The sequence below is a fragment of the Scylla paramamosain genome, chromosome 32 (assembly GCF_035594125.1).
Source record: "Scylla paramamosain isolate STU-SP2022 chromosome 32, ASM3559412v1, whole genome shotgun sequence".
In the NCBI taxonomy this organism is placed as follows: Eukaryota; Metazoa; Arthropoda; class Malacostraca; order Decapoda; family Portunidae; genus Scylla; species Scylla paramamosain.
In genome coordinates this window covers 2397782-2424465 of record NC_087182.1, presented here as the reverse complement: position 1 = coordinate 2424465, position 26684 = coordinate 2397782, and the positions used below count along the sequence as shown (strand labels likewise).

Genomic DNA, 26684 nt, shown 5'->3' with positions numbered 1-26684 from the left:
CAACTATTGGAGAAAGGAGTTATGGTATGAAGGAGAAAGGATGGATCCATATGGGTCAAAAAAAAAAAAGAAAAGAAAATAAGTTTAAATGCACATTGAATCATTACATCAGTCACCTGACAGAATAATGTAAAAAAAAAGTAAGTTGAATGGAGCCCCCCCCAAAAAAAAAAAAATTAAAAAAAAATAGGGAGAAGACACAAAACAAAAGCAGAAGAGTGCTGGGGCCATAGAACAAAAAACAAAATAGATGTTATATATGAATTCAGCTATGTAAACTGAATTTTAAAAGAAAAGAGCTTCCAAGATAAAAAAAAAAAAAAAGGTGGAAAAAAAAAGATGGGGGAAGGAGTCACATGATAAACAAAAACGCAGGGGGAGAAAGGCATGTTACAAAAAAACCTAATCAAATAAGTAAACCATGACCTTAAGTAGACAGAACAAGACACAAAAATAAGACTGTGAGGTGACAAAACAGACAAAAAATGGGGGGAGAAGGAATCAGGAATCATGGGGTAAACAAAAACGCAGGACTAAGGAGGCATGAGATAAAAAAACAAAATCGAAGAAGTAAACTCTACCCACAATTACATGGAATAAGACTGAAAAATAAGAGTGGGAGGCGAGGAAAGAGGCAGAAAGGACTAAATAGTTGCATGGGAGTCGCGGCGGTCACGGCACGCAGCCCTGGACGCAGCGGCACCAGTAAACAAATGGGTCGAAGGCGGCCACTATACAACTAATTACTGATGGACGCCGGAATTTGACACCTATCTCCCTGATTTCCCACGTCCTCTCGCCCTCTAGAGGCTCCCTGGACCACCGAGGAGATGGCAGACACACTAGTGCAGTCCAATCTGGAGAAAATAAGCAGGTGGGTGAAGGAATGGCTGAGGAAAGACAGCTGATCGTGACACTTGGCCTGCCCCTGCTTGCCTCCCTGACCTGCTGCCCCTCCCCTTGACCTCACATCAGACCCAGCAGGGCATAGCGGGCAGGGGGCGTGGTCAGGGGAGCCCTCCATGCCCCCATAGAAACATAGGACCTCTATATGATGCATGGAACCTTACCGGAACAAAGTACTAGGGTCCTTTATTCATAGTTTCGTGTCCGGAGGGTTAGATAAATGATACAGTCTCAATCCTGCTTCCCTCCTGTGTGGTTTTGTTAGTCTAGGCTTGATTTGTGAGGTGAAAGGCTTTGTTTGGGATGGTTCTTTGTATCTAAGCAATCACTTTCCTTTATCTGTTGTGGTTTGACTTTTATCTTTTAGTATTGGTTTAAATTTCAGGTGTACTTGATGGAAGCTTGTAACTGTAATGAGCATAGTCCATGAGGGTGTTCATATGGTAAGGGACTTTGTTTAGGGTGAATCTGGTTATATATGTTGCTCTTATATGTCTAATGTTTTGTATTTCTTCTTTTATTTATTTTTTATCTATCATTTATTTAGGAGTTTAGTTGATAGATGCTTAACTAATTTTTTTCATTTACTTGGTTATTCATATTTTCCAGGGAGCTTTGTTTTGAGGTGTGGTTGTTTTAATTCAATCAACCCTCTCCTTTTATCTGTATGCTTTGTACTTTGGTATTGTTATTGCATTAAGTGTATGAGTACAGTAAACAGAAACCAGTAATCAAAGCCAGTTTACAATTGCAGGTTTACATTTTTTATGGAGTTTGGCAAAGTTGTGTACCTCTATGTGTGATAAATCCTCAATTTTTTTCTATTACTCTTATCTTTTTTATTTTATGTTGCTTTAGAAAATTACAGATGGATGAGTATAGCTAATAGAGACTTAGAAATATGATTAATATATGCTAACATATTTTTGCACTCTACACATAAATAATTGATTTTGCTTAAGTAATACTGATGTTGATATTTATTCATTATCTATCTTATAATAACTTGAATTATTGGTGCATCAAGCCATACACTTTGTTTTCACAGTGTTTTATAAGCTTTCTTTTTTTGGCCAGTAAAAACAGAGGATGTGGCCTCTGGGATTATCATTGGTGGCCAGCTTATCAGCTTCAAAGCTTTCTTGTTTCATAAAGCCTACAAAGTTTTCCTTCTATTCTATTCTATGATGCCATGGTGACTCTGGCACTGTCCCAACTGCTGTTCTTGTTCAGAAATTCCCCTTTTATTAGCTCCTTCCACTCTGTCTCCCATCTTCCTTCCAACAGCTTGAGTAGTGCAGAGTGGAAGTTGTGGATCATCCTCAGTCATATTTTTCTGGCTGTCAAAATATTTCCTTTGTTTCAGGATATATATATATATATATATATATATATATATATATATATATATATATATATATATATATATATATATATATATATATATATATATATATATATATATATATATATATATATATATATATATATATATATATATATATATATATTTGTGTGTATGTAAATAGACACATAGAGCTTGGCCTTTGTCTTGCCTCTCCATAAGTAAAGAATCAAGCACCAACAGTAAGAATTTAAAGAATCCTTAAGGTACATCATCTTATTGTGCCAGCTTACACAGTCACATTTTAGGAATCGCCAAATGATAAGTAGATAATGACCAGTGACTGTAACAAACAAACAATCAGACAACCAAGTCAGGAGTTTCTCTGTCAAGGGAGTAGGTGATGAGAAAAAGGAGTGATGATTTCAGTTGTTTACTTTGCAATAAATGTTCAAAAAGTACAAAAAACAATAAAACTTGTCAGTTAAGAAGCTTTAAGCCACCAGGCTGAGGAGGAGTGACTACCTAACTCTCCTCTGCTTTGGATGGTGACCAGGAGAGGGGGAACAATGCTTGTTCTAACCTAACAGGAGACAAGGGAACCCAGGAGTGCTTAGCTATGGGTTGGCGAATGGTGGTGGGTGGAGAAAGGTGCTTGGATGCTGTGATGTCTGCTTCCAGTGGCCTCCAGGGGGAGATGGCAAGTGTCACCCCAGCAGATAGGGGTCAAGTGGCTTGAGGCAGCTTTGGTGGTTAAGACTGTGTTTGGGGTATGTGGGGGGTGGGGGAAGCGTCGGTGGCTGTGGTAGCTGCTGACCTGATTTTGGGAAAATTATCACAGATAATCCTTTCATAGGTTATCTCCCACTTGGAAACAAACCAGAGATGTGCTGCATGTGTGATTTTAAAGGAGGAAAGTGGACAATAGTGGGAAGATTTTTTTGGAAAACTAATGAGAATTGCATCCCAATCCAAATATTGCGATACTTTGTAAAAGAATTCATGGTATTTTTGTGTTACAGCTTCCTGCAAGATGTGCAGTACCGCTCCCTGATGATCAACAGTGCCAACTACAATGTTCGGCTCATGAGGGAACGCAAGACCCGCCTCCCATTTCTTGATTCACAGACAGGTGCGTGCTGTCTTACATACACACTCTAAAAGAGCACACGCAGATGAAAGTTTCAGTGAAGTGCATGTTTCCTTGAAATGTAATACAAAGATTACTTTACCAAAAGATAATTATGTGGACGTTACTTTTGTGGAGAAATAGAGAGTGCAGCTAGATGTTTCTGAATCTAGGCATTAAATCAAAATAATCTTGGCTCTCATAAGTTTTTTTGCACTTTTCTTGTTTTTGCTTGGCAGGAATAGCCCAAAATCCATGCAAGCTGTACATGAGTGCCCGGCACCGCATGCCGGGCACCACCGAGGGCCAGCTCTATGTGTACCCGTCCCAGCGCTGGTGCTGTCGGAAACGGTCTTACATGGCGCTCGCCCACCAGGTTTGTTGATCTCAGTAGTACAGTCCAAAATTGCAATCCTTTACTAATTTTATGGAATTGATCATGTGTGTTTACAGGAAGTCATGCCTGCAATATCTACATATAAATATATATTGTTTGCATCTGTATTGATCATAAAACATACATCTGTACCATATATCAAGATGATATGGAACTTTTGGCATCGTAACACTTTTCTAAAGGTGTGTGGATCCCACTTGTGAATTATAATTACCTTGCTGTTAGTCCTTTGTAAAACATCACCATGATACGGTCTTTAGATGTTAGATACCTTGATACAGCAGTGATCACCATAGAATTCACTCATCATGCTTTATCCTGAAATGTTTAGAGGTTAAAAGATACCCACGTCAATAGATGTCGCTGCTCTCACACAGAGCAGCTACGCTAGATAATCTGTAGTAACATATTAAAACAATCCAGTCTTTATTTCTTCTAACCACCAGCACTGGCTCTTGAAAAAGGTACTTGTAGTTTATCATTAAATGTTACAGGCATGTGGATCATCCCATACTGCATGGAATTGCGTACAGTACATATATGGTAAATTGTGTGAGTTTACCTCATGGCAAGAAGATTGAATCTAGGGCTTGAGTGCTGTGGTGACTCTTAGACATCAGTATTGTGTTCTAGCCTGAGGCAGTTGGAGTGTGTTGTGGTATGTATGCTTGCCCCTTGAGTGAAGGCTTTTGACACATGTCTCATTCTGCAAACATATCTTTTCCATGAGGTGTGTTTGCACATATTTGTTCCCTCTCAGTCTACCTTAGATCAAGCATATGGGAAAATTATCTAGAGCATTTGGATTGAAATGCACAATCAGTGTTATAATGTTGATTTTCTATATACAACATTACATTTAAAAAGCCTTGTCTTGAGTGGCATGCTCCCTTGGGGTGTGGTGCTGCCTGCATGATGGTAGTGAGGCAAATGAGCCCATGGGAAAGAGAGAAGGACAGACAGATCAGAATGGCCTCTTCAGACACCTGTCTCATTTTGTCGTTTCCTTGAACGTGCATTATTCTGTTCTTCATGCCGTTGTAGCAAAGTTGCAATTGTTTATTTACCGTACATATTCTTTTGTTATACTAGTTTGTGCCAATGTTATGTAGTCCTTATTTACTTTGACCTTTGTTGAGGTTTATCTGCTGCTTTTTTTGGTATTCCATGCTTATGATTGGGTATTGTGAGAATATGTCTTCTTGATTAATTCATTAATTTACAGATTTGTTTACAGTTGTTTGCATGGGATGAGATTCTGAGGAAGGGCAAAGAAAACAAAGAAACTTACAGACAAGTAGCATACACCAGTACAGTAAAAGCTGAGCCTTGTAAATGTGGAATCTGCCTTTCAAAACAATGATTTTGTCTGAACCAGTTTTTAATTTTTTATTGGTATTGTATTGTGGTATCCATAGAGAGGGAACACATGCCATAACAACAGATATGCTTTTTCCTACATTATATTTGTCCAGCAAAGAACTTTTCATGTGTTTAAATCAACTCTAACTCTATATTAACATCAGAATTAGCTGCTTCCCTTTTTACTTCTTTGGAAAATCATCATCCTACTTTTGCTTTCATTGAATTATAACTTCAACCTTTTGTGTATACCTTGAAACACATATTATAGCTTTTATTAGTCACTTTTCCTGCAATCTAAATCTGCATAATAGACATCTTCATCATCCAAATTTCACCACTAACACATATTTCCACTTCAGTCTTGGCTTTCTTCTCTTACACTTTACCATCCATACATAAGTTAGAGAGACACAGGGAGATCATGTTTGTCTAGCGGAGAGTAGATTTGAGAAGTGAGCAGAAGATCTTGCAACCTGGCAGGAGTGAAAGGCTAGCAGTTCTGCCCTCCTGTGTGTATACAGTCCTACAGCAGGGAAGGCTGTTGGCAATACATATGGCTTGAAGAGAGTCAAGAGATTTTGTAATGGATCTTATTTGACGTGGTTATACGTGTAATGATTAAGTAGATGTGAAATTGTAACATATTTATCAATTACTTATCCTTATTGCAAGAAATGCTGTGTTAATGTTTGTATGATTACTGTCATATTACTGTTATTGATGTTTCATTTATAAGGAAAGTGAACAGTATGAAGTATTATCATGCAGTATTGTAATGCATAAATAATGTAACATGTACTTTAGATTTGTTGTTGTTGAATGTAGTGTGTGTATGTATGTATCTAGAGGCTTAACTTTTTTCTTTTTTCTTCTTTTTTTCCCCAACTGAATGCACTGTAATAAGAATGGTTGGTATGTCACAGTGTGTGTGTGTGTGTGTGTGTGTGTGTGTGTGTGTGTGTGTGTGTGTGTGTGTGTGTGTGTGTGTGAGTTTATGTGTGTGTTTGGATCTTATAGTGTGAAGGCATATGAATGTGTGCTTGTGTGTGTATGTGTGTGTGTCAGGCATTGTCCATTAGGGTAAGTGTGTGTCTGTACTTTGCAGGCCATCAAGGAGCCTGAGGGGGATGAGCACACCATCGTGACTGTTGAGAACCCAGCAGCTGTCACCACTGAGGAGAACAACTTTGCTTATGAGGTGAAGGTGAGACAAGAGTGTACGCATGCTCACACTGAGATAGCATTTTTATTGATTAATTTTCCTCTAGAAGTATGAACAGTGTGATTTTGTGTTGTATGTGAAAGCTGGTTGTACATAAGGTGCTGTGATGTAATGGCTTGTATGAGTAATGTATGCATTTGTTTTTCATTCTTGGGATCCACATAGTTGATGAAGGGGATTGCTATGGCTAAAAATTGTGCTGTCATTCCTTGTTTTAATCAGTGCATATCAAAATTTTTTTATGGCTTCATATTTTGTGTAAGAAGTTTGTTAAGATGACAGAAAATACTTGTATTTACAGTGATAGACAAAGCTATCTAATTTCTTTTTCTAGAAATTAATATTTCTTTTATATAGATTGTGTTGTCCTTTCTTTTATGTAGTGGGCAGTGGTCTATTTTACAAGGCAACCTTTATGTCTCTAATTGCTTTGTTCCCCAAGTGTGGACATTGCCGAGCATGTTCAGTGTGGGGAACAGGGTGGGACAACATCCATGTCTTCTTGGGTAACCTACCACTGCCTCTTCTTGTCTTTGGTGGCATCTGAGCAGCACCTCTGCTTACCTCAGGAGCAGTACTACTTTGACGAGTCAGCATTTCTGGAGGAGGAGGATGAAGAACCTGATGATGATGATGATGACACATACTCCACTCGTGCTGTCCCCACCAGAAAGAGGAAAAAGCCCCCAAAGCTGCCCAAGCCTGTTAAAGTGAAGGTATTGTGCTGTGTCTCATTGCCATTACTGTTCCTTGCTTTTCTGATAGTGGTGAATCACAGTCTATTGATTCTTGAAGCTATAGATAAACTTATTGTGACCTTTGTATTGAGTTATGAATGTAGAGTTCATATTCATTAATAAAACTTTAAAGAATTTACCTAAAAGCAATGTAATTTTCTTAAATGGAAAGAAAAGACCGTGATTGATCACGATTCTGTCTTTTCTTATTTAAGAACTTTTAAATCATTTGTAAATCAAGATTCGTTGTTTCACATGTTGCTGATTCTTGAGATGAAGCTTACAATCTCCCTCCCTATCCTGGGCAATGTCTAGAGTTATGCAAGAAGTTAGGCAAATTAAAAGCTGATTATCTTGTTTTTATCAGGAGATTTTCTCTCACCTCTACTCTTTACTGCTCCCCCCATTGATTTCATATAGTGACAATCATCTCTTAACAGTCATTCCTTCACACCAAGATACCATTGCTCTTATTGTATGATAACTGAAATTTTATTTTAGTTAATTTTTTCTGATAGCATTTGTCAGTTATTTATCTCTGCCCATTGAAAACATTGTCAGATTAACTTATTTAGAGTGATTTCATTAGAGTAACAATGTTGCAGTTGTTTTGTTGTTTCTGCACCTTTACTAATTTATAATGAATATCACCTCTGTCAACAAACTATCAATATACCAGTTTGGCATCTCCAGTGAAGAGGATAGCTGAGATAAGGCATAAACACACACACACACACACACACACACACACACACACACACACACACATGCACACACACACGCACACACGCACACACACACACACACACACACACACACACACACACACACACACACACACACACACACACACACACACACACACACACACACACACACACACACACACACACACACACACACACACACACACACACAGTTGCCTTCAGAAATATTTCCTCACATTTGACCTTGAACATTACCTTCTGTGGAAAAAAGAAGTTGACAGGCATTCCCATCCTTTCATTCAGACTCCAAGTGGGCGAGGACGAGGCCGCAAGAAGGACACTCAGCCTAAGGTGACAGCAGAGGGGGAGGAAGAGACACCAGGGAAGCCCTACGAGTGCCAGCGTAAGTGCCATGTCTTGTTGTTGTGCCTTGCTGAGGGGAAGACCTTTGACGTCCAAACTCTTCGACTAAAATTTTGGGTTTGTCATGCCCTCGTGGGGTCCCAGTTCCATTTCCTTCCCTTTGAACCCGAGCCCCTTGCCGGCTGCGGTGTGTCTGCCACATGATGTGCATCTCGTGTGTGCTGAATTATGCCTTGTTGTTGTTTATCCCAGGACATGTTGTTCCCCTTACCTCTGCATGTAATAATGTAAACTTTAATACTCCAGAATTTTATCTGATTGCTAAAAATGAAAGATGACAAAGTAGTATACTAGAGCCCCTGCATTGGTGACTGTGTGGTTAAGTAATGTCTTACATAGAAGTGAAAACTGTGAATAGTGTGTACACCCTGTGCACCAAATTGAATAGGTGTAGATACTTCATAGTGATTAGAGCAAAACATTATGTACAATACACAGATGGATTCAGTGTCCTTCTCAGCATCATAGAGTTTTTTGTCTTTTTTTATCTCTCTTTTATTTCCTTATCTATCTACATATATGCTAGGCTGGTATCCAGTGTATCAGAGAATTAGCCAAGACCAGTGATCTGTCTAATCCTTGTCTTGCCTTTGCCTGATCATAAGATCAGGCAAAAGGGTTCCCAGTTATCTCACTTGTCCTTTTCAGTCATCTCTTATGATATGCACTCAGGTATGAGGTGCAGCCAGAAACTTGTCAGACTGTTTCTATTGGCAAGGAACCAAGCAGTTGATGGTGCTGTCTGCTCAGCAGGGACAACCAGTGATCTGTGTGTGTGTGTGTGTGTGTGTGTGTGTGTGTGTGTGTGTGTGTGTGTGTGCGTGTCAGCTGTGCCAGTGTGCCAAGGGGCTTTGTGCTGTCATCACCAAGACCTGTATTACATTTTTGTGAGCATATTCATATGCACACATGATTTAAAAATACAGATATCAAATTCAGTCTTATAGCTATACCACACAGCATATGCATGCACTTCATATGTGAAGAACTTGTGCTTTTTCCGAAGTTGATGGAAAATACTAGCTGGTTTTTCTACTTCACACATAGGTAGTTGAAGTTTGTCATTGGTGAGTTCACAGATGCAGAGGCTCTGGTTTGTTACTGTCTGATTTAATCCATATTTGATGGTTGATCGTAATTGCAGCAGAAATCATCATTTATTCCTTTCTTTCCATTCCCCTTCCTGTATCTTCTGATCCTTTCTTTGTTCCTTTCCTATTAAATACCTAAGCAGTCATACTATTACTCTTCCACTCACTTCATCTAGCATACTCATGTACACTCTTCAGTCACTTCCATTTCTGTTTCTGTTGCTCTTTCTCACTTTCTCATTGTTGCAACTCTTCAGATCAATCAGTTGTTCTTCCTCCTTTACCTTACCAATGCTTTGTACACACTTCCATTACTTTCACTTTTTGTCGTTCTCATCCTACAGACAATTTGCAAGCAGTTCAGTTCAGTCATAGACTTATGAGGGGAAGCATGGCACTTAATGTGGGGAGTTCATTAAATCAAATATAACCTAGGGTATGTTTTTACCATCTTTATTGTTTTTGTTTAAAAGCTTGAAGTGAAAAACAAACAGTTGTTGATGAAAATCCTGGAATTGATGTCGTCGTTTTAGACATTTGGTCCAGTATTTTGAGAAAGGAGGGATCCAGTGATACTGATGTGTTTTGACTTCATGTGGAGCTTGTGTTGAGGTTCTGTCCATTCTCGTTATGTTTGTTACATTTGGAATCAACGTGAGGGTTGTCTCTGATTTGTCAGATTGCACTTCTCGTGTAGGAGGCTTGAGCATCTGTGAGCAGGGGAGTGCAAGCCAGTGTGTGCTGCCAGTAGTTCATGACATGAGCACAGAGATTCTTGTTGCTACCATTAGTCTGCATATAATTTCACCACATTCTTGAGGACCAAATGTTAGACTGGTGATCTTCGGCTTTACCTTTCTGAGGAAGACTTAGAGCTCATATAGTATGTGTATTAGTGTGTGTGCGTGTGTGTGTGTGTGTGTGTGTGTGTGTGTGTTCATAATGATTTTGTATGTGGTCCTCTGTTCTCAAAAGTACACGATAATCGTATACATAATATGTTTATTAGTGTTTAGGAGACACCCATGTTTTTTTTAGAAAATTAAAATTTTGATTAAGAGTGCAAGAAGCACTTTATAATTTTTTTTGCAAAAATGCATTTTATAAACTGGCAAATATGATAACCACTTTCTTTTTTCTCATATTACTAGGTAGTTTAGAATGACATTCATGTTCTATTTTTCCATGGGTTTTTGATAGCATTGATTATATTTTACTTGTTTGTAAAGCACATGTGGCAAGGGCAGGGGAAGATAAGAGTTTGTACACCTGTGGTATCTTTCAGGATGTTCATTTCTCATCAGGTTCACTAAATCTTGTACCACATGCAGCATGGTCATAAAAAGGGATGCGTTTTGTATCTGCTTTTATGGTGGAGATATTAGGAGTAACTTTCATATTCCAGAGTGAATGATGGTGTTGAAGATAGTGATTGGAATACTACAAAGATATAGGAGATGTAGCCAGAGGGAGTGTAAGATGAAATGAAGTGATTGCCAGAGGGAGGGTTAGATGAAAAAAGAGTTTATAGGTAATGGAAAGACATATAAAAGTGGAGTCTGTGAGATTAGGAAGTTTGTGGTTATAGAGAAGATTATCATCTGACATAGAATAAAAGTGTGTGAGACTGGAACAGGAATGTGTAGTAAACTATAAATGATCTAGGTTAATGTAGAGTATAAGTTATGCCTCTTTCTAGACATGCAGGACTATAATGTTGATTCTGTATGTTATGCCTCTTTCTAGACATGCAGGACTATAATGTTGAGTTCTGGATTAATTATATGGTGTGGTGGGAAAAAGTAAGAGATGACTGACAAGAAAGAATATTCCTGGGTTTATGGGGAATATTGTAGCAAAGTATAGAGAGTATTGGAAGGACAGTTCAGTTTCCCCCAATACCATTTGAGTTTGAAATTAGTGAGTTGAGTACAAAAAATAATTCATACAAAAGTACTTGCCGTTCACTGCAAGAGTCACTGCAAGCTGAGCTCATCCTGGCACACTGAGTCCAGACACCACACACAAGATAATACTGATGCAACAAGCTACCATAGTGCTACAGTTGGTTTGCTGCAGCCTGTCTTCCCCTCTGTAGTTGGTGCACTGATAATGCCCTTGACTTCCTCCCCAGATCTCTTATTTTCACATTGCTTACTTTTCAGTGAGTAGTTTCCCTTTTAGTCTGCATCACAGTCTCATGATTACTACTGATGGGAACACTGTGAATGACTTGTGTCTTTCCCTTATGTAGAGCAAAGTATATCACCTGCCTCTAACAGGATGATAATTGATTTACCTCCCAAAATAAGAGGCTAAATTACTTCTGTTTGCTATATAAATTGGCTTCATTTTCATAGAATATGCATATCCATGCATTTAGAAATATAAGCTTTCTTTTCAAGAGTTTGGATGTCAAATGCTTTCTCTCAGAGCACAGAAGCCATAACCAGGGTCAGGGTCTGGTCTTTTCCTCCACCTGGCCTGTCATGTACCAGATATTTGTTGATGCTTCTGCTTCCTTGTTATTCCTATTTATATAAAGATTGTGTATGATGATGTGTAATGACTTACAGATCCAAAATCCCTTTGTTCATAGGGAAACTTTCTTCTTGGACATCCAGTATCATTGAAGAGGGAGGACATTCTCACCTCTATTTCCTTCTGTTGGGGGTACAATGAACATTTATAAAGCAGCCTCACTATGTAAGAAAAGCTGAACATTAATTACATAATACTTAGATAACTGAGTGGTTCCAGTTTTCTTTAGAATTATTGTGATAAGTTATAAAGTAATAATGTGCTTTTTTTTTTGTTTTGAAAGAAAGAGTTTTGATGATGGTGGTACATGAGTGACAATTACTTAAACTTAATAGCTGTGAGAATACAATGATTGCTTTCAGTTGATAGAACAAAATATTTCCATGTGAGGGCCAGTAATTGTGCACTGGCCAGAGGCTCACTGTTGGCCAGGAGGGGAACCACACTACTATATTTCAGTGGCCAACAAACCAAGGCTGCAGCATGGTGGCTGCTGGAATGTTGTTGGTTTTGACTTACAGTGTGTGGCGCTCGGTACAAGACGAGGCAGGGCTTGTCCTACCATCTCTCGCACACACACAAAGGGGGCAGGGCTAACTCCGGGGGCGGGCGTTCCCGGGGGGGCGGCAACAGCAACAACAACACTCCAAGTGCCCATCCCAGGGCTGATCCAGCCAGCTACCAGCCCCAGGCCTTCCAGTCTGATGCCCTGGCTGGCCTGGCAGAATTTCAGGACAGTTACCTTGGCTACCTGTCGGCCGGTCAAGACGCCTCACCCACGGGTATGCCCCCTCCCCCTTGTCTTTGGCCCTGTCTGTGCTTGCTGCCACTTGCCCCCAGCCTTAATGCTTGCTATGTCCCAGAGGTAGATTATTTAATTACCTTGTCATTCAGCAGACAAATAGCTAAATGTAGCTGTTGAGAAGCAGAGGCTGTAAGAGTGGTGTGTTTCATGCTGGGTCTGCCTCTTGGATGTGGCCTAAGCTGGGGGCTGCTGGAGCAGGTACTCAGCTTTGTTTTGTTGTGCTGTGAAAGCTCTCCTTATAAAAAGCTTTGTAGTTAGTACTCGCCCACCTCTGCTGCTACTCACCCCTCATGCAGGTGTTCTGTCCTGCAGCACCTCACAATGCTGCCTTGCTGGCAGTGAGGAATGTGTCCGTTCTGTGCGAATGAGTAAAGTGTGGTGATTTTTTTTTCAGCACACTGGATCAAAACAGTAAGCAGTTGTTAATGTGTTGAGAGATCTGACTGAAAGTTTAGGTTGAGGTTTATGTTATGTTGATGTATGCTAACAAATATTATGTTTTACTTGTTTGAATTGAATCATTATTTTGTTGAACTTACTTTTTTATGTGTTTCTAAATTTTGTTAATTTGCTTTGTTAAATGTCACATATTGAGAAACATTTCCTGAGTTTTCTTTCAGATTATTTTGTTATGTGATTAGACTGCCACACCTTTAAGTATTCATTTAGTTTAATTTTCTCCTTAAGAAATGTATGAGTCTGAAAAGGAAAAGATAAGGCAAGTAAACAGCTTAGGACCTTTGTTTTGAGATGAGGATGAAGGTTGGGAGGAAGCTGCTAGAAATGACTCCTGGAGCAGAAAACATGTTCATTATTGTTATCAAATGTTTCAAATTTCAGTGATTGATTGAGTTCTTTCTTCTGATAATTTCATATTAATTTAGGTTAAAAGATTATGTTGTCTCAGAATTGTGGAATTGAGAGCATTAGTGAAACAAGTAGCATGCTCAGATTGGACTGGTTTGGTTATGTGAGGGGAGAGGAGAGTGGCTAAGTTAAGTGTGTCAAATATTATAAAGTGGAAGGTAGAGTGTCAGTGAGTAGATCTAGAAGACAAATTTAGGTCCTAAGTAGAATTTAGATGATTAAAGAATTCATTGATGAATTATTTTATCATAAGGCTCGCTGATGTAGGCTGACCCATAAAAATATATATTTTGCCTCTGAAAAGGATGATGTTTAAATATATATATATATATATATATATATATATATATATATATATATATATATATATATATATATATATATATATATATATATATATATATATATATATATATATATATATATATATATATATATATATATACACATAAGTTACATAAAAAAACAAAAACATGTGTAATATATTGAAGGCCTTTTGTAATGAACACTTTTTTTGGTGCCATACTGTTGTGGGGACAATGTAGAGCAGGTTACAGTGCATCCTGGAGCCAGAGATGAGAAACATGAGGAAATGGATACAGTGTTTGTTTGGTAGGAAAGACAGGATGGACAGCAGGTGTTAGATATGTGCATGTGAGAGACAGGAATATGACACACCAAGAGTTTACAGACATTATGAAAGACAGTGAAGCATCATTAACTCTGATTAGCTTTGATCAGCAATTACATATCCAGCATCAGCCTATCAGCCTTGTTTCAAAATAACCATCTTGTATGATGCTTTAAGAACTCCTGGTATGTAATAGAAATCAAATGTTGGAAGAGTGGCACTTTTTAATGTTAAAATGCAAGTTAGGCTGAGATTTCATAAATATATTTCTTTTCAATTTGAGGGCATTTGACTTGTTATTTGGGTTCAAGGTAAGATTTAATTGCACATATTTCATTCATAGGTATAAATCTTTCCAGGTAGAGAGAGCTTGCTGTTGTTTAGCTTCAAGTTACGTTTTATAGTTTTATACATGCATTTCTTTATTTTGAGAGAGTGACTGTTATTTGGTTTCACGGCTACCAATGTTGAGAGAGTATGGCCATTGTTATTCAGCTCACACATCTTAATCCAGGTGGTGCGTGTGAAAGCTGTGTTACGTAGACAGTCCTTCTGAAATGTTTGTGTAGCGTCAGTCTTTGTGTTGGAGGGACTTGAGGGTTTGTGATGGTACAATTTGTCATGTGGTGCTTGAATTTTTTCTGCTGACAAGCCTAACTTGATGCTGCCTAACTGCTGTGCTTTCCTCACAGTGAAATACTCCTGCTCAACCCACTCCTGCTGCATTTTTTTTATTCATTTATTTATTTTTTTTATGTCTTATGTCTGTAGACTTCACTTGTTTGATTATCATTTGGCACCTGCATGATTCATCTTTGTATACTCACACACACACACACACACACACACACACACACACACACACACACACACACACACACACACACACACACACACACACACACACACACACACACCTTATGCACTTTATCATCCACATCCTTTGAAAAATTAAGAAAATTCTGTAGAGTAATAGAAACAAAGAAACTAAACATATCTTATTTATAATAAGAGTGTCAGTTTGTAAAAATATTTATCAATAATTACCATATTTGTCAGCATGTAAGATGCATTCCTGTTTTGCACACTTCTTTGTATTGAAAAATATATTAATGTGTGAATATTGGATGCCAGATGATGTTTTATAATTTGTCTTAAAAATGCATCTTATATGTTGTCAAATGTGGTGGATTTTGTGTAAAGAAAAAAAAAAAAAAAGATTTGTATTTGAACCTGAAGTGAGATATCTGATCATAAAGTTTTGGGAGTGTGCAAAAATATTTATCATTTGACTCCAATGAGATGAACAAACACAGACCTCACTCAACTTTTTGGTTACTGCTTCTTTAACATAATTTTATTGTGGCTGACTGCTTATCTGCAATTATGTCTGTTTGTTGCTGTAATCTTCCTGCTTTAAGTTTGAGGAATAAATTGTAATTATAATTTATAAGAGATACATACAGTATGTTTTAGTGTTATATTATTTAATAACTAACTTTTTATGTATATGTATATTTGAAATATGCTTTTTGTTGTTTAGGTTAAGATGTGTTTGTTGATTTTATTTGTATTCTCTAATGTAGTATTTATCAGTAAGCTACAGGTGAATTGCCATTTACAAATGAGTCATGTTCCTTTAAAAAGTGTTTGTAAATTTAGTATTCATGGATCTTTATCAGGTGTAGATTTTCTTTTTTGCAGTTTAATGCACTTTTTATTTTTAAAGTTACTTCTATTGATGTTATTATCAACACATTTTTATTTTGCATTCATAAATCAAGACAAATGTTTAATTTGATTTATTTGTGACTTGAAAAATATGCAAGTCGAGTGTTTGTAAATTGCAACTCACCTGTACTGCTACTACCAGTGAAACAGTCACCTTAGTTACTGCTGCACACTGACAGACAGCCACAACAGTCACATCAGTCACTGAAGACACTCACAGCATGCACTCATGACTCAGGTCAGCATAACTCTCATGACGCCATGTAGCGTCAGGTAGTGAGGCAGCTGTGTGTTGCAGGCCAGGGTGGGTCCGGCACTACTAGCACCGCCAGCAGTAGACGGTCCAGTGGGGGCGGCCTAGTTGGGGCAGGGGTGCCTGTGCTGGGGGGCAACAGCTCTCCGGTGGCCTCCAGGGGTGGCAAGGTTCCCACCTCCACCGTCTGGTCCAGTCTGGCCAGTGTGGAGTCAGCTGCCTCCCTGGTGACCTCCACCCCTGCCCCGGTGGTCACCCCAACCCCTGAGCCACAGCTGAGGGAGTCGAGCCCTGCTGGTCTGACCCCTCATGACCCAGAACAGCAGGTGGGTGTGTGTGGTGGTGGTGTGTGCAAGGAGGAGCTGGTGGAGGGTGTGTACATGTACTACCATTACATGTGTCATTGCCTTACTCTCGAACTTGCTGACATGTTATATGATTTCAGTACTGTGCTGTTTTTTCTTCTAGTTTGCTATACTAAAACCCATTCCATAAAGATTGTTCTGCATTTGTAAATATTAAACACTCTAAAGACAGACAGACAGAGACAGAGACAGAGGGGGAGAGAGAGAGAGAGAGAGAGAGAGAGAGAGAGAGAGAGAGAGAGAGAGAGAGAGAGAGAGAGAGAGAGAAGCACATTCTAGACAGCTAAACAGCACTTGCTAAACATTAGAACACCAATGAAAGAGAATCCCACAAAACATTACCAGAGATCCACACTATATATGCACAAAACAAAACTAAGTAGGAACAAGAAGCATGAAGCCTCCCGCACTAACACACCACATAACCTCAGCTTGGTGTGGCTCCAGTGCCGGCCCCGCCACACCCCCCAAAGTCCAGTGGAGTGGAAAAGGGCCGAGCTCAGCCGAGTCCTTACTGCGACTTCTGCCTCGGGGACACATCACTCAACAAGAAAACTGGGGAGTCGGAGGAGCTCGTATCTTGCTCTGACTGTGGCCGCTCGGGTGAGAGTCTGTGGATGTGGATGTCCTCTTTTGTATTCCTTGATTCTGCAAGTTGCTAATTACACCATGATCCATGTGTGTTGTACAGCCAGTAGCCAGTGTTGATGTTGTTGTTGTCAGTCATTGTACGCTAGCTGATGGGCCTCCCCATGCCAGCCCACCCATTCCCTTTCCAGTAGCTGTGTTGGGGTAGATGATACCATTCTTCATTCACTTTTCTCAGGGGAGACAGTACAGCTCCAGGTTTGCTCAGGGGCTCAAACATTTTTTTATTTTTTTATTTTTTTTTTATGAACTTACTCCCTTAGTTGTTGATTTTCTCTCGATATTTACTCTTCACAGTTGCCAAACATTCAGATGTCTCATTTTCATTATTTCGAAATTCTGTTTTTCTTTAGTTTCATGAATTTTGATCTAAGTTTGTAAAGTTCATCTAACTTTTACTACTATTTTGGGCACTGTAGCTTGACCTGTTCTCTCCCTCTCCATGACACAAAGTAGAACCACAGATTAAAGGCGGATGTTTGTGCGTAGGTGTGTGTATGTGTGTGAGCGGGATGTGTACCACAGGAAGTGTGTGAGGGTGTGCATTTCTGCATACCTGAGGGCATGTGTGGAGGTGGCCAATATGTGCAAGTGTGCATGCTGGAGGACGTGTGGGGATTCGTGTGTGTGTGTGTGTGTGTGTGTGTGGGGTGGGGTGGACGACATACGTTAGGGTGTGCTTGAGCATGTGTATACACCTAAACACAAGTACAACATAATACACCTCAACACTGCCATGCATAACTGCTATTGGTCATGATCAGAGAACAAGCCAAGTCTCATGTGCTGAACCAAACACACTAAGGCAGCAATGGTGCTAACTAGTGTACTGAGCCTCCCTGTGTAACTGGCACACTTTGTTATTTGGTTTTCAATCCCCCACTGCTCCTAGCCTCACCTGGCACCTGTCTCTCTTCCCCTTTTTAAGCTCAGCAAGCACTGGTCCAGGTGTCTGCAACTTAAATTGATTAATTGATTTTATACCTTAGTCAAAAAATGCTGTTGTTGCTTTAGAATTTTATTTGGGAGACATTGAAGAAAAATTTCCCCATGTCAGTTTTTTTTTTATCTTAATGTGCAATAAGAGTTCTAATTCTTTTTCTTCACCATTCAATCCTTTGACTCTCCACACCCCCACCATGATACAAATCAACGTAAGTTACTCCTCAAAATTTCCTTTGCCAGTGAATTCTTTCCCTTTTGTTGGCTGTGCTGTTTATTTCCTGTCTTTCTGCCTCTTGTTCCTGGGTTATGCTTTTGTGCTCTTCATCTCTTGTCTCCTTAGTTACTTCACCCTTCTTAATAAATGATATTTTGATGTTTTTTTCTTATGAGAATTATATATTAAATGAAATCATTAAATACTGATCTGTTTCATAGTAATTTAGTGTTATTAATACTATCCCCAGATGTCAGGTGTCTATGTACATGCCCTCATTATTATCAGCATTTTAATTTCCAAGATGCATGCCCACCAAAGCTGTAGATATACTGAAGATACAGGTAGAGCAGAAAATTATCACATCACTGTGGTTTTTAATCTAGAAGGATGTTATTGCACTGCCAGGCTGTTACATGAGGAGGGTTAGCATTTACTTTACTCTGTCTTGAGCTTAGGTTTAAGAGTGGCTCACTTTGGGATCATGTAGGTAGCATTCTGTTGTGATGTGATAGATTTAGTGATTTATGATTATTTCAGGGTTTCCTGTGTTGCAACTCAATAACTAACATTTCATTGACATAATGTGTGTGTGAAAGGATTTGAGTGAGTGGATGTGTGTATGTACATAAGAGCATGCATGTGTTATGTGTATGTATGTGTGTGTGTGAGTGTGTGTGTGCATGCATGTGTGTGTGTGTGTGTGTGTGTGTGTGTGTGTGTGTGTGTGTGTGTGTGTGTGTGCTTTCAACTAACTTAACATTAAGTAACATGATCTTTAAGCTGTGTTTCATATGGAAGGACATAGCATAGTTAAGCGTTTCCATCACTATAACATTTAGCTTCCCTTCTGTCAAACTTCACTTCTATGTTAGTTTGTTAATGTGATGGTCATTCATCATTTGCAGAGTGAATAGACTAGTATAGATTTCCGTACAATATATATATATATATATATATATATATATATATATATATATATATATATATATATATATATATATATATATATATATATATATATATATATATATATATATATATATATATATATATATATATAACTCACACACTAATAGGATGCTAATTGATGCCGTAGCTGCCAGTACAAAGCAGATGCAGCTGAGGGGAGGGGATGATGTCTGGGGACAGCCAGGCAGGGCAGGGGTAGGCTGGGCTCTGTGTCTGTGTGGGGGCTGACACCAAGGTTTTGCCGCAGGACACCCAACCTGCCTCCAGTTCACCGCTCATATGATGATCTCAGTGAGGCAGTACAGATGGCAGTGCATTGAGTGTAAATGCTGCACCCTCTGTGGCACTTCAGAGAATGATGTAAGTTTGGGACTCCTGTGCTGATGAGAGTTAGTCCAAACTTTGCAATGTTTGTGACATTTGTAGTCATGTTTTGTTGTTGTTGTGCACCTTTCCAGAGGCTTTTTGTCTGTGCTTTCCCATAAGTCCTTTCAGTGTATGGAAAGTCATCATGCATGCTGCCAGTGAACACATCAAACTTGAATTCTGGCAGAGTCTCAATTTGAACTTCATTGGCATAATTTGTCAGTCTTAAGCACTTGTTGTCCATTATTACAGTTAGCTCTACTGCCCAATAGTAGGGATATGTGTGTATTGGAGTTCTTTTGCAGAATTTGTAACAGTGACAATATTTGACAGGATCAGCTTCTCTTCTGTGATGACTGTGACCGAGGCTACCACCTGTACTGCCTGCGGCCTCCCCTGCAGGAGCCGCCTGAGGGTGAGTGGTCCTGTGACCTCTGCCTGCAGCAGTTCCACACCAAGTGAAGCTGCTGGTGACCGAGGCACAGGCACCAGGCATTGCCGTGAGGAGGACCAGTGTGTTGCTCTCAACCTGGCCTAGCTAGAGTTAAGTTCTGACATTTGCTATTAAAAATTAAGGTTTTAAAGTTTAAGCTTGATAGTAATTCATTTTATGGTGTGGAAATGAATAATGTTACAAATAAGAGATACATGCACTTTAAATATTTCTTTGTAAGAAATTTCAGCCCTGCAAGACTCCATAGTCTTTCAATATAGTGATCTGAATGAGAATTGTAGCAGTAAGAGAAGAGAGTTTTGTCTTGCATGACTGCCTCTTCAGGGTGTGTGTTGTGCTGCTGCCCACAACACAGTCTTCCCTGTGTCTCCCTGTGGCCTGGAGACATGCTGTTCACTCTCATCACAGTGTTTGATGATGCACACCAATTGGCTATGGTAGTCAGTCAGTTAGTCTGTATGATCATAAAATTTGAAGCTACATTTATGTCTGCATGTCATTTATGGTGCAGTATTTATTTGTGAGATGGTGAGAGCTTTTATCAATTTTTAAAGTTATTTATAAAGTTGACTTCATTCACATGGCCATTTTTCACTGTCTTATGAGCCAGTCAGCTCACTTGCCACCTGCCCTGTGACTGCCACAAAACTGTAGTGTTGTGCTGAACAGGTTGCAGATAGGAGACCTATTTTTTGTTTATTTGCTCATAATCTCAGCGGTATCTGGTGCAATTTCATGATATACTTGTCCGAGCGTGTTTTTGAGATGCTCCGAATTACCGTAGTGTGTGATTATGTCTCTTGAGAGTGCTGATGCTGTACCTTTATTGATGATCCATGCAGCATGCTGAGTGTCTCTTAGTGAGTGTGTGGAAGACCTTAGTTTTTTCTCCACCTGGTTTTGTCTCCTTTTGGACAGAGCCAAGCAGATTTTAAGCAATATTTTTCCTGTTTTTATTTTCAAAGCAGTTACAAAAGTTATAATACTTAAAAAAATATTGTGGAAGGGTGGGCATATGATGTCATGTTTCAAAACAACATTGCACATGAAGATGCTGAAGAAGATACATGTAGTGTCAAAGATAAGAGAGTGAAGTTAGTACAAGAAATTAGGTCAAGAATACCCTTGTGTATCCATAAGTTTTCAGTAGCTTTTTTGGTGCAGAAATGCAGCAAGAATTTCTGAATGATACTACCAATGCTTTAGGATTTTTTAAATTGTACATATATATCCACAAAGGCATATTAGATTATAGAGTTATTAGCCAGAGTTTAAGCTCTAATGTGAATGATGAAGCCTGGAGTGTTGTGTGTGATTGTAGTAGTGATGATGAAAGGCTGAAGTGAAGTGCTGGTGGTGAGGGGTGGTGTTAAGCTCCCCAGTCACCAGGTGTACTGAGGAGGGAGGCGGCAGCATGCTTTAGTGTGAGAGAGTTAAAGTCATGTTAACAAGAAAACATAATGGTATCTTCAACATTTTAGCTTGATATTTTTGTTTGTTTGTAATGTTACTGGAAATTAGAAGTGGCCTTTGTACTGCAGTGGAGAGGGTGGAGCTGCTGAGGAGGAAGTGTAATGTAGAAAATGTACCAGCGTGAATGTTTTACAGGTGTTCCTCAACTTTTATAAGGTTTACATTCCTGGAGACATTATCGAAGTTGGGTTGTGACGAAACTGTATAATATTTATGTCTCCAAAAGTATATGCAGCATAAGCATAGCTACTTTGTAAAGAATTACTGTGGTGCACCAAGTTTCATATTCAGTCAGTTCTACAAATAGTGTGTGGAACTTAAGTCTGTGAGAGCTGGGCAATGAGCCTGTGGATAAAAAGGCAATTGATTCAGGACGCCTCTAAAAACTTGCCCAAATACTTTTTAATACCTGATAAGGTGCACATATTTTCTTCATAATTTCTAGAAAAGTCTCACATTTTGGAAGATGAAGGTAGTGGTTAACTTTTGTGGTTAACAGGTCAAATGGATGTCCTGTGATGGTACATCAACACTTCCCTGTTACAAGTGGTTTATACCAGTATGGTGTGCAAAAAAATGTGTATATAAATTTATTAATCTTTGTAATAATAAGTAAAAGTCAAGGAGGATGGACATGCTCTAGATGTGGCTTGAGGATGGCTTGTTTTGTGAATGATTTTTATTTTTTTATTTATTTTATTTTATATTTTTTTTTACTTTGGCAATTCATTTGACTATTTAATATCAGTCCTAGATTTGGACAGCAAAAAATGTGTCTCTACCTCCAATTGGTGAAGAGCCATTCTGATGTTATGGCTATATTAATGAAAATTATATGAATAGATGAGGTAAATAGTCAAATGTAAAGTGACAACAACATTCTGTGTGAATGAAACTGATATTTTTGTGCAAAAGTCTAACTAGAATATTCATAGGATGTCATGAAACAGCCCCATTAATTGAAATGCTGTGAAACTTTGTGCATCACTGTAGACCAAAAACTAATTATGGTATAAAGGTAGAGCAGAAATTGTGAATCCTGTGCTTTAATCGCTGTTGGGGTAAAGAGCTTGAAAAGCAGCACAGTAACAATGAGCAGCACTGTGCACTGTTGTCCTGGAAGTGTTGTGGCACACAACTTCATAAAGACACTTCTATTTTTTGTGTCATATTTTTCTGTTAAGTTAACTCTTTGCATGCCAAGTGATTTGAAAGCCAGGAACTTTATCAAAAGAAATTATGGAAAAGAATTTGTGCTCGTTAATATATGGAATTACCATTAATTATTGGGTGACATTGAATGTGTTACGTGCTAGTATATTGCTGATACTATAGTAACACACACACATGCAAACACATATAGACAGAAGAGAGAGTGATTTTCCTCACAGGAATTGTTCTCAGAGCTGCATAAGATGAAAACTGGAGTACATAAGCAACCGTAGATCCTGGTTGTTTTGGATCAGCCATACTTCACCCCTGTTATGGGTGTTCTTGGAGCTGCCTAAGAGTAAGAAGTTGAGGGATGACCTAGCAGCCCTCCTGCTTAGCTGTGGGATGGCAGGTTGAAGGTACAAACTATACAGTATGCTCTCATAAGGTTGTTGATAGAATAGACCAATATTATGTAAGTTTGAATGGACACCAACAGACAGTCAACACAACCATTGCAAGTAGGACAGTTTTGTGTGCATCTCTTGCCACTTAGTCATTTTGGTTCACCAGGGAATGGATTTTTTTGCATGATTACTGGGTTTTTTGTTGATGGTGCCAGAAGTGAATGGTTCATGTGCAGGGTGTGATTGTGCTTGGTTGGATATCTGCTGACACATGGGATGAGTAAGGACTCTGATGAGTCAAAGGACAAGGAGTGTGTTAGATAAGCAGCAAGAAGTATGCTGCTGTGCATAAAGTGTGCATAAAGTTTGAAAATAAGTGTCAGGTTATTCTGTATAATTGTGATTCAGTGTGGAAAGAGGATAAAGCCAGTGAATATGTATGTGGTGTTATGTGGTGCTTGACAAAAATTGGAGAGTGTTGCTGATGCATCTTACCTGGTGTAAGGAGTAATGGTGCCTGTACATGAAGGGGAGAGAAAAAAACTGAAGAGATTAATATATATATACTGTGTGTATGTGTGCATGCAGGAGTGAAATATGAAAAAAAGATAAGGTAATATTAGTCTTGTAAATCTATTCTTTGTGAAAGTGAGATCTTACAAAATTCAGGACCCAGTCGGCTAACTTGTTCTAAAGAAAATAATGTCAGTCTTGGATAATGAATGATAAATGAGGAGTTTTTATGTTATTTATTTAGGATTTTATGAGTGACCAGAAGAGCCTTACAGTTTCTTGAGAAAAGTACAGAAGATGGTGTGACAAATTGCTTTTCACAGAAGGTAGAAAGGGAAATACACTGAGTCATCTACATAGGTGTGAGCAGCTCATGTCAGAAGAGTTCCTCTCACTCCACACTGCTGGGAGAAAGGGAAAGGCAGATCAGGAATGAATTGATTTTGTTTAGTGATCATTGGTGTGTATGATGGCATGGAGAGATGAGCATAATTTTTTACTGTTTTTGTTGTGTAGAAGCTGCATAATGTTTGGTAGACAGCCCAGCAAAGTAGTCTTTCTGTACAAGTTGACTCCCCTTTTGTTACAAAGGTGAGAGGAGGTTTGGCCAAGTGTGGGTGTGTTCTGTTCTGTGTTCAATATAACTGATGCCTGGTTTTATAAAGACATCATAGCTATATATATCCTTCTTGCTGTAGTTGTTATGATTTTACATTACTAAGTTGAAAGTGCATTGTTAGGCATGTTCTGTATTCAATGGCCAAACAAGATATTTAATGACCAGACCAGGCAGGCTGTGGTGGTGTGTGTAGCCTCCAACCTTGACAGCCACAGTGCCCTGGTTGTTTGTCTGGTCTTAGTGTTGACATCCAGTTAGTTTGGATGCTTTACATTGTGCAATGATCATTAATGTTCCAGATGTGATGTGGGGGAGCTGTGGCCCTTCCATTGTGTGATGGCGGAGGGCCACAGTACGCCAAAAAAATGTATTTTTGTCATGATATTTAATTCCATGTTTATTGATATGAAGACGTTTATGTAGTATATATATCGTAGAAAGACTCTATTTGCTTTCAGTTTTTGTCATCAGCTTAAGTTCTAGGCAGCAGAATATGCAGTCATTGCCACCAGGATCCATGTGCAGCACTTACTGACACCAACAGGAGAGGCATGCTGTCACACCAGCCAGACCACAAGTGGACTTATCATTGAAGTACAACATTACTATTTTTGGAGATGTCACTGTTAAAGCTACTGTGTGGACTCCAATTTTGCAGATAATCAGCATTCTAAATTTTCCATATTTAAGGTATGAACAGTACATTAACATTAATGTTTTCATTCAATTTACAATTTGTGTGTTATATGAATATTGTTGATAAGGTTAACAGTTCTAGTTGAGGCTTCAGATCCTATATGCCTTCATTAATTATTGATGTATTCTGCTGTTAAGAACTATAGCTCAGGACATGTTGTTAATTTTTGTTGTATTTTATGAATCTTCCAAGGTGTTACCCCTCAAGGGTCTGTGGGGCCTCTCATGGCTTGTTCCTCCCTTGATGAGAAGAGAGAGAGAACTCCAGATAGTAGTAAAGAGATGTTGATATTCATGGCCATCAGTCTACAAACACTCTTTGTTTGATAATGGATTTTAAAGAATAATTATATACATTTTTCCAGTAATCAAGACAAGTGCTTATGTAATATTGAAGCATCATCACACATTGGCCAGTAATGCTTTTCCACCACCCTCCACAGACCCAGGGTGATACACCTTATTTCTTCTTTTTCTTTTGTCTTATTGAGGAATGTTGAAATTTTATTGTCTTTCTCAATATGTTTCTGGCTCCCAATTGTTGCAATAGAAGTGAATTCAACACCCAAGTTGAATGACACAAGGCTCGTGTACTGGAATCTTCAAGTTTTCATGTCTTTTTGCAAACCAATTAACAGGCACCACAGCACTATAACTCTTAAGCTTTGATTGTAGTTAGATCCATAAGTGAAGCCTCAGCCACAGTGTCCACAACTGTTACTGTTACAGGCAGTCGTGTAGGTTATAAAAGCAGGGGTCACTTGCTCACTGCACCAACGCTGTTCCTCACTCATCACTACATACCTGCTTAAATGACACTATAGTGCTCCATTTGTTCTTATTTCATTTGAAAAGTACAAACCAAGGCAGTAACATGTAAGTTTTGAGCACATTTTTCTTTACCTTGGTTTTCAAGCAGTGTATGAAATTTTAATCTTGCTTAATAGAAATTTATGATTAGTGTGCAGAGGGAGAGATGTGCACCTAATTCAATCATGCTTTTAAAAATTTGCAAGGTATGTCAGTCTCTAGGATAGATTATGAAGTAGTGATCTGAGTGAAGCAAGTAGTGTTGGTAGAGTTTTTGTTGGTCAAGTGACCCATTGCTTGAACTTATCACCTGTACACATTGCTTTCTTTAATGTTTCATCTTGGAGTAAGGAACTGCTGCCTCAATCCACCACAGTACTGATCTTTCACAAGTCATCACCCAGCCATCTCTTGCAAGTTACCACCCAGCTATCTCAATCTTGCCCTTACGTAAAGAAATCGTCCTGAATCCAGCGATACTCATTTACCTATACCAACATTTCTTCAAGACCTGCTTTGTTATATCATGTAGAAAGTACTGTGAAATGATTACTACATCATCTGTTGCCATTAACAGAGTAATAGTTTTTTCCCTTTGTTCTTTTACTCAGCCTAGAACATGTCAAATGTTGATTTATCAGCAGCAGTATAGTACAGCTGGTTCCTTGTTCCAACCAATCTTTCTGATCCCCAGCCACCTCTCTGCCTCCCCTAAAGGGCTGCTGGGGTTCTGAGCCATCAGTGGCCTAAGATATGGCCTTGGGAGCAGCCTTTGGGGTGAGGCTCAGAGGCTCTGCTTGTGAGAGAAAAAAATTACTTCCTGGCTATTTTAGTTCTTGTTCATGGAAATTGTGCAGCGTCATAATTGTTGATGTAATGATAATAAAAATCATCTGTAAT

General features: G+C 38.8%; 1 protein-coding gene across 9 annotated transcripts; it reads left to right on the top strand.

The window, feature by feature from the left end:
* The first annotated feature begins 560 nt into the window (after window positions 1-560).
* LOC135089029 (zinc finger protein ubi-d4 B-like) lies at window positions 561-26684 on the top strand. Of its 9 annotated transcripts, none has more exons than XM_063984194.1 (12): window positions 562-874; window positions 3274-3383; window positions 3620-3756; window positions 4224-4241; window positions 6248-6340; window positions 6934-7080; window positions 8112-8211; window positions 12385-12645; window positions 16196-16476; window positions 16947-17118; window positions 19542-19654; window positions 19994-26684. In XM_063984194.1, exons 1-12 carry the CDS (start codon window positions 831-833, stop codon window positions 20120-20122), a joined length of 1605 nt encoding a protein of 534 aa, XP_063840264.1. In that variant the 5' UTR covers window positions 562-830; the 3' UTR covers window positions 20123-26684. The 9 variants fall into 9 exon arrangements, with proteins under 9 accessions (XP_063840268.1, XP_063840264.1, XP_063840260.1 ...); XM_063984190.1 differs by having other exon boundaries at window positions 563-874; window positions 6916-7080; XM_063984189.1 differs by having other exon boundaries at window positions 563-874; window positions 6248-6346; window positions 6916-7080.

Coding starts and splice junctions, on each gene's coding strand:
- LOC135089029 (XM_063984189.1), top strand. CDS start 831: ATGGCAGACACACTAGTGCAGTCCAATCTGGAGAAAATAAGCAG. Junction 8,212..12,384: donor GAAGCCCTACGAGTGCCAGC/GTAAGTGCCATG, acceptor TTTGACTTACAG/TGTGTGGCGCTCGGTACAAG. Junction 19,655..19,993: donor GTGGCACTTCAGAGAATGAT/GTAAGTTTGGGA, acceptor AATATTTGACAG/GATCAGCTTCTCTTCTGTGA.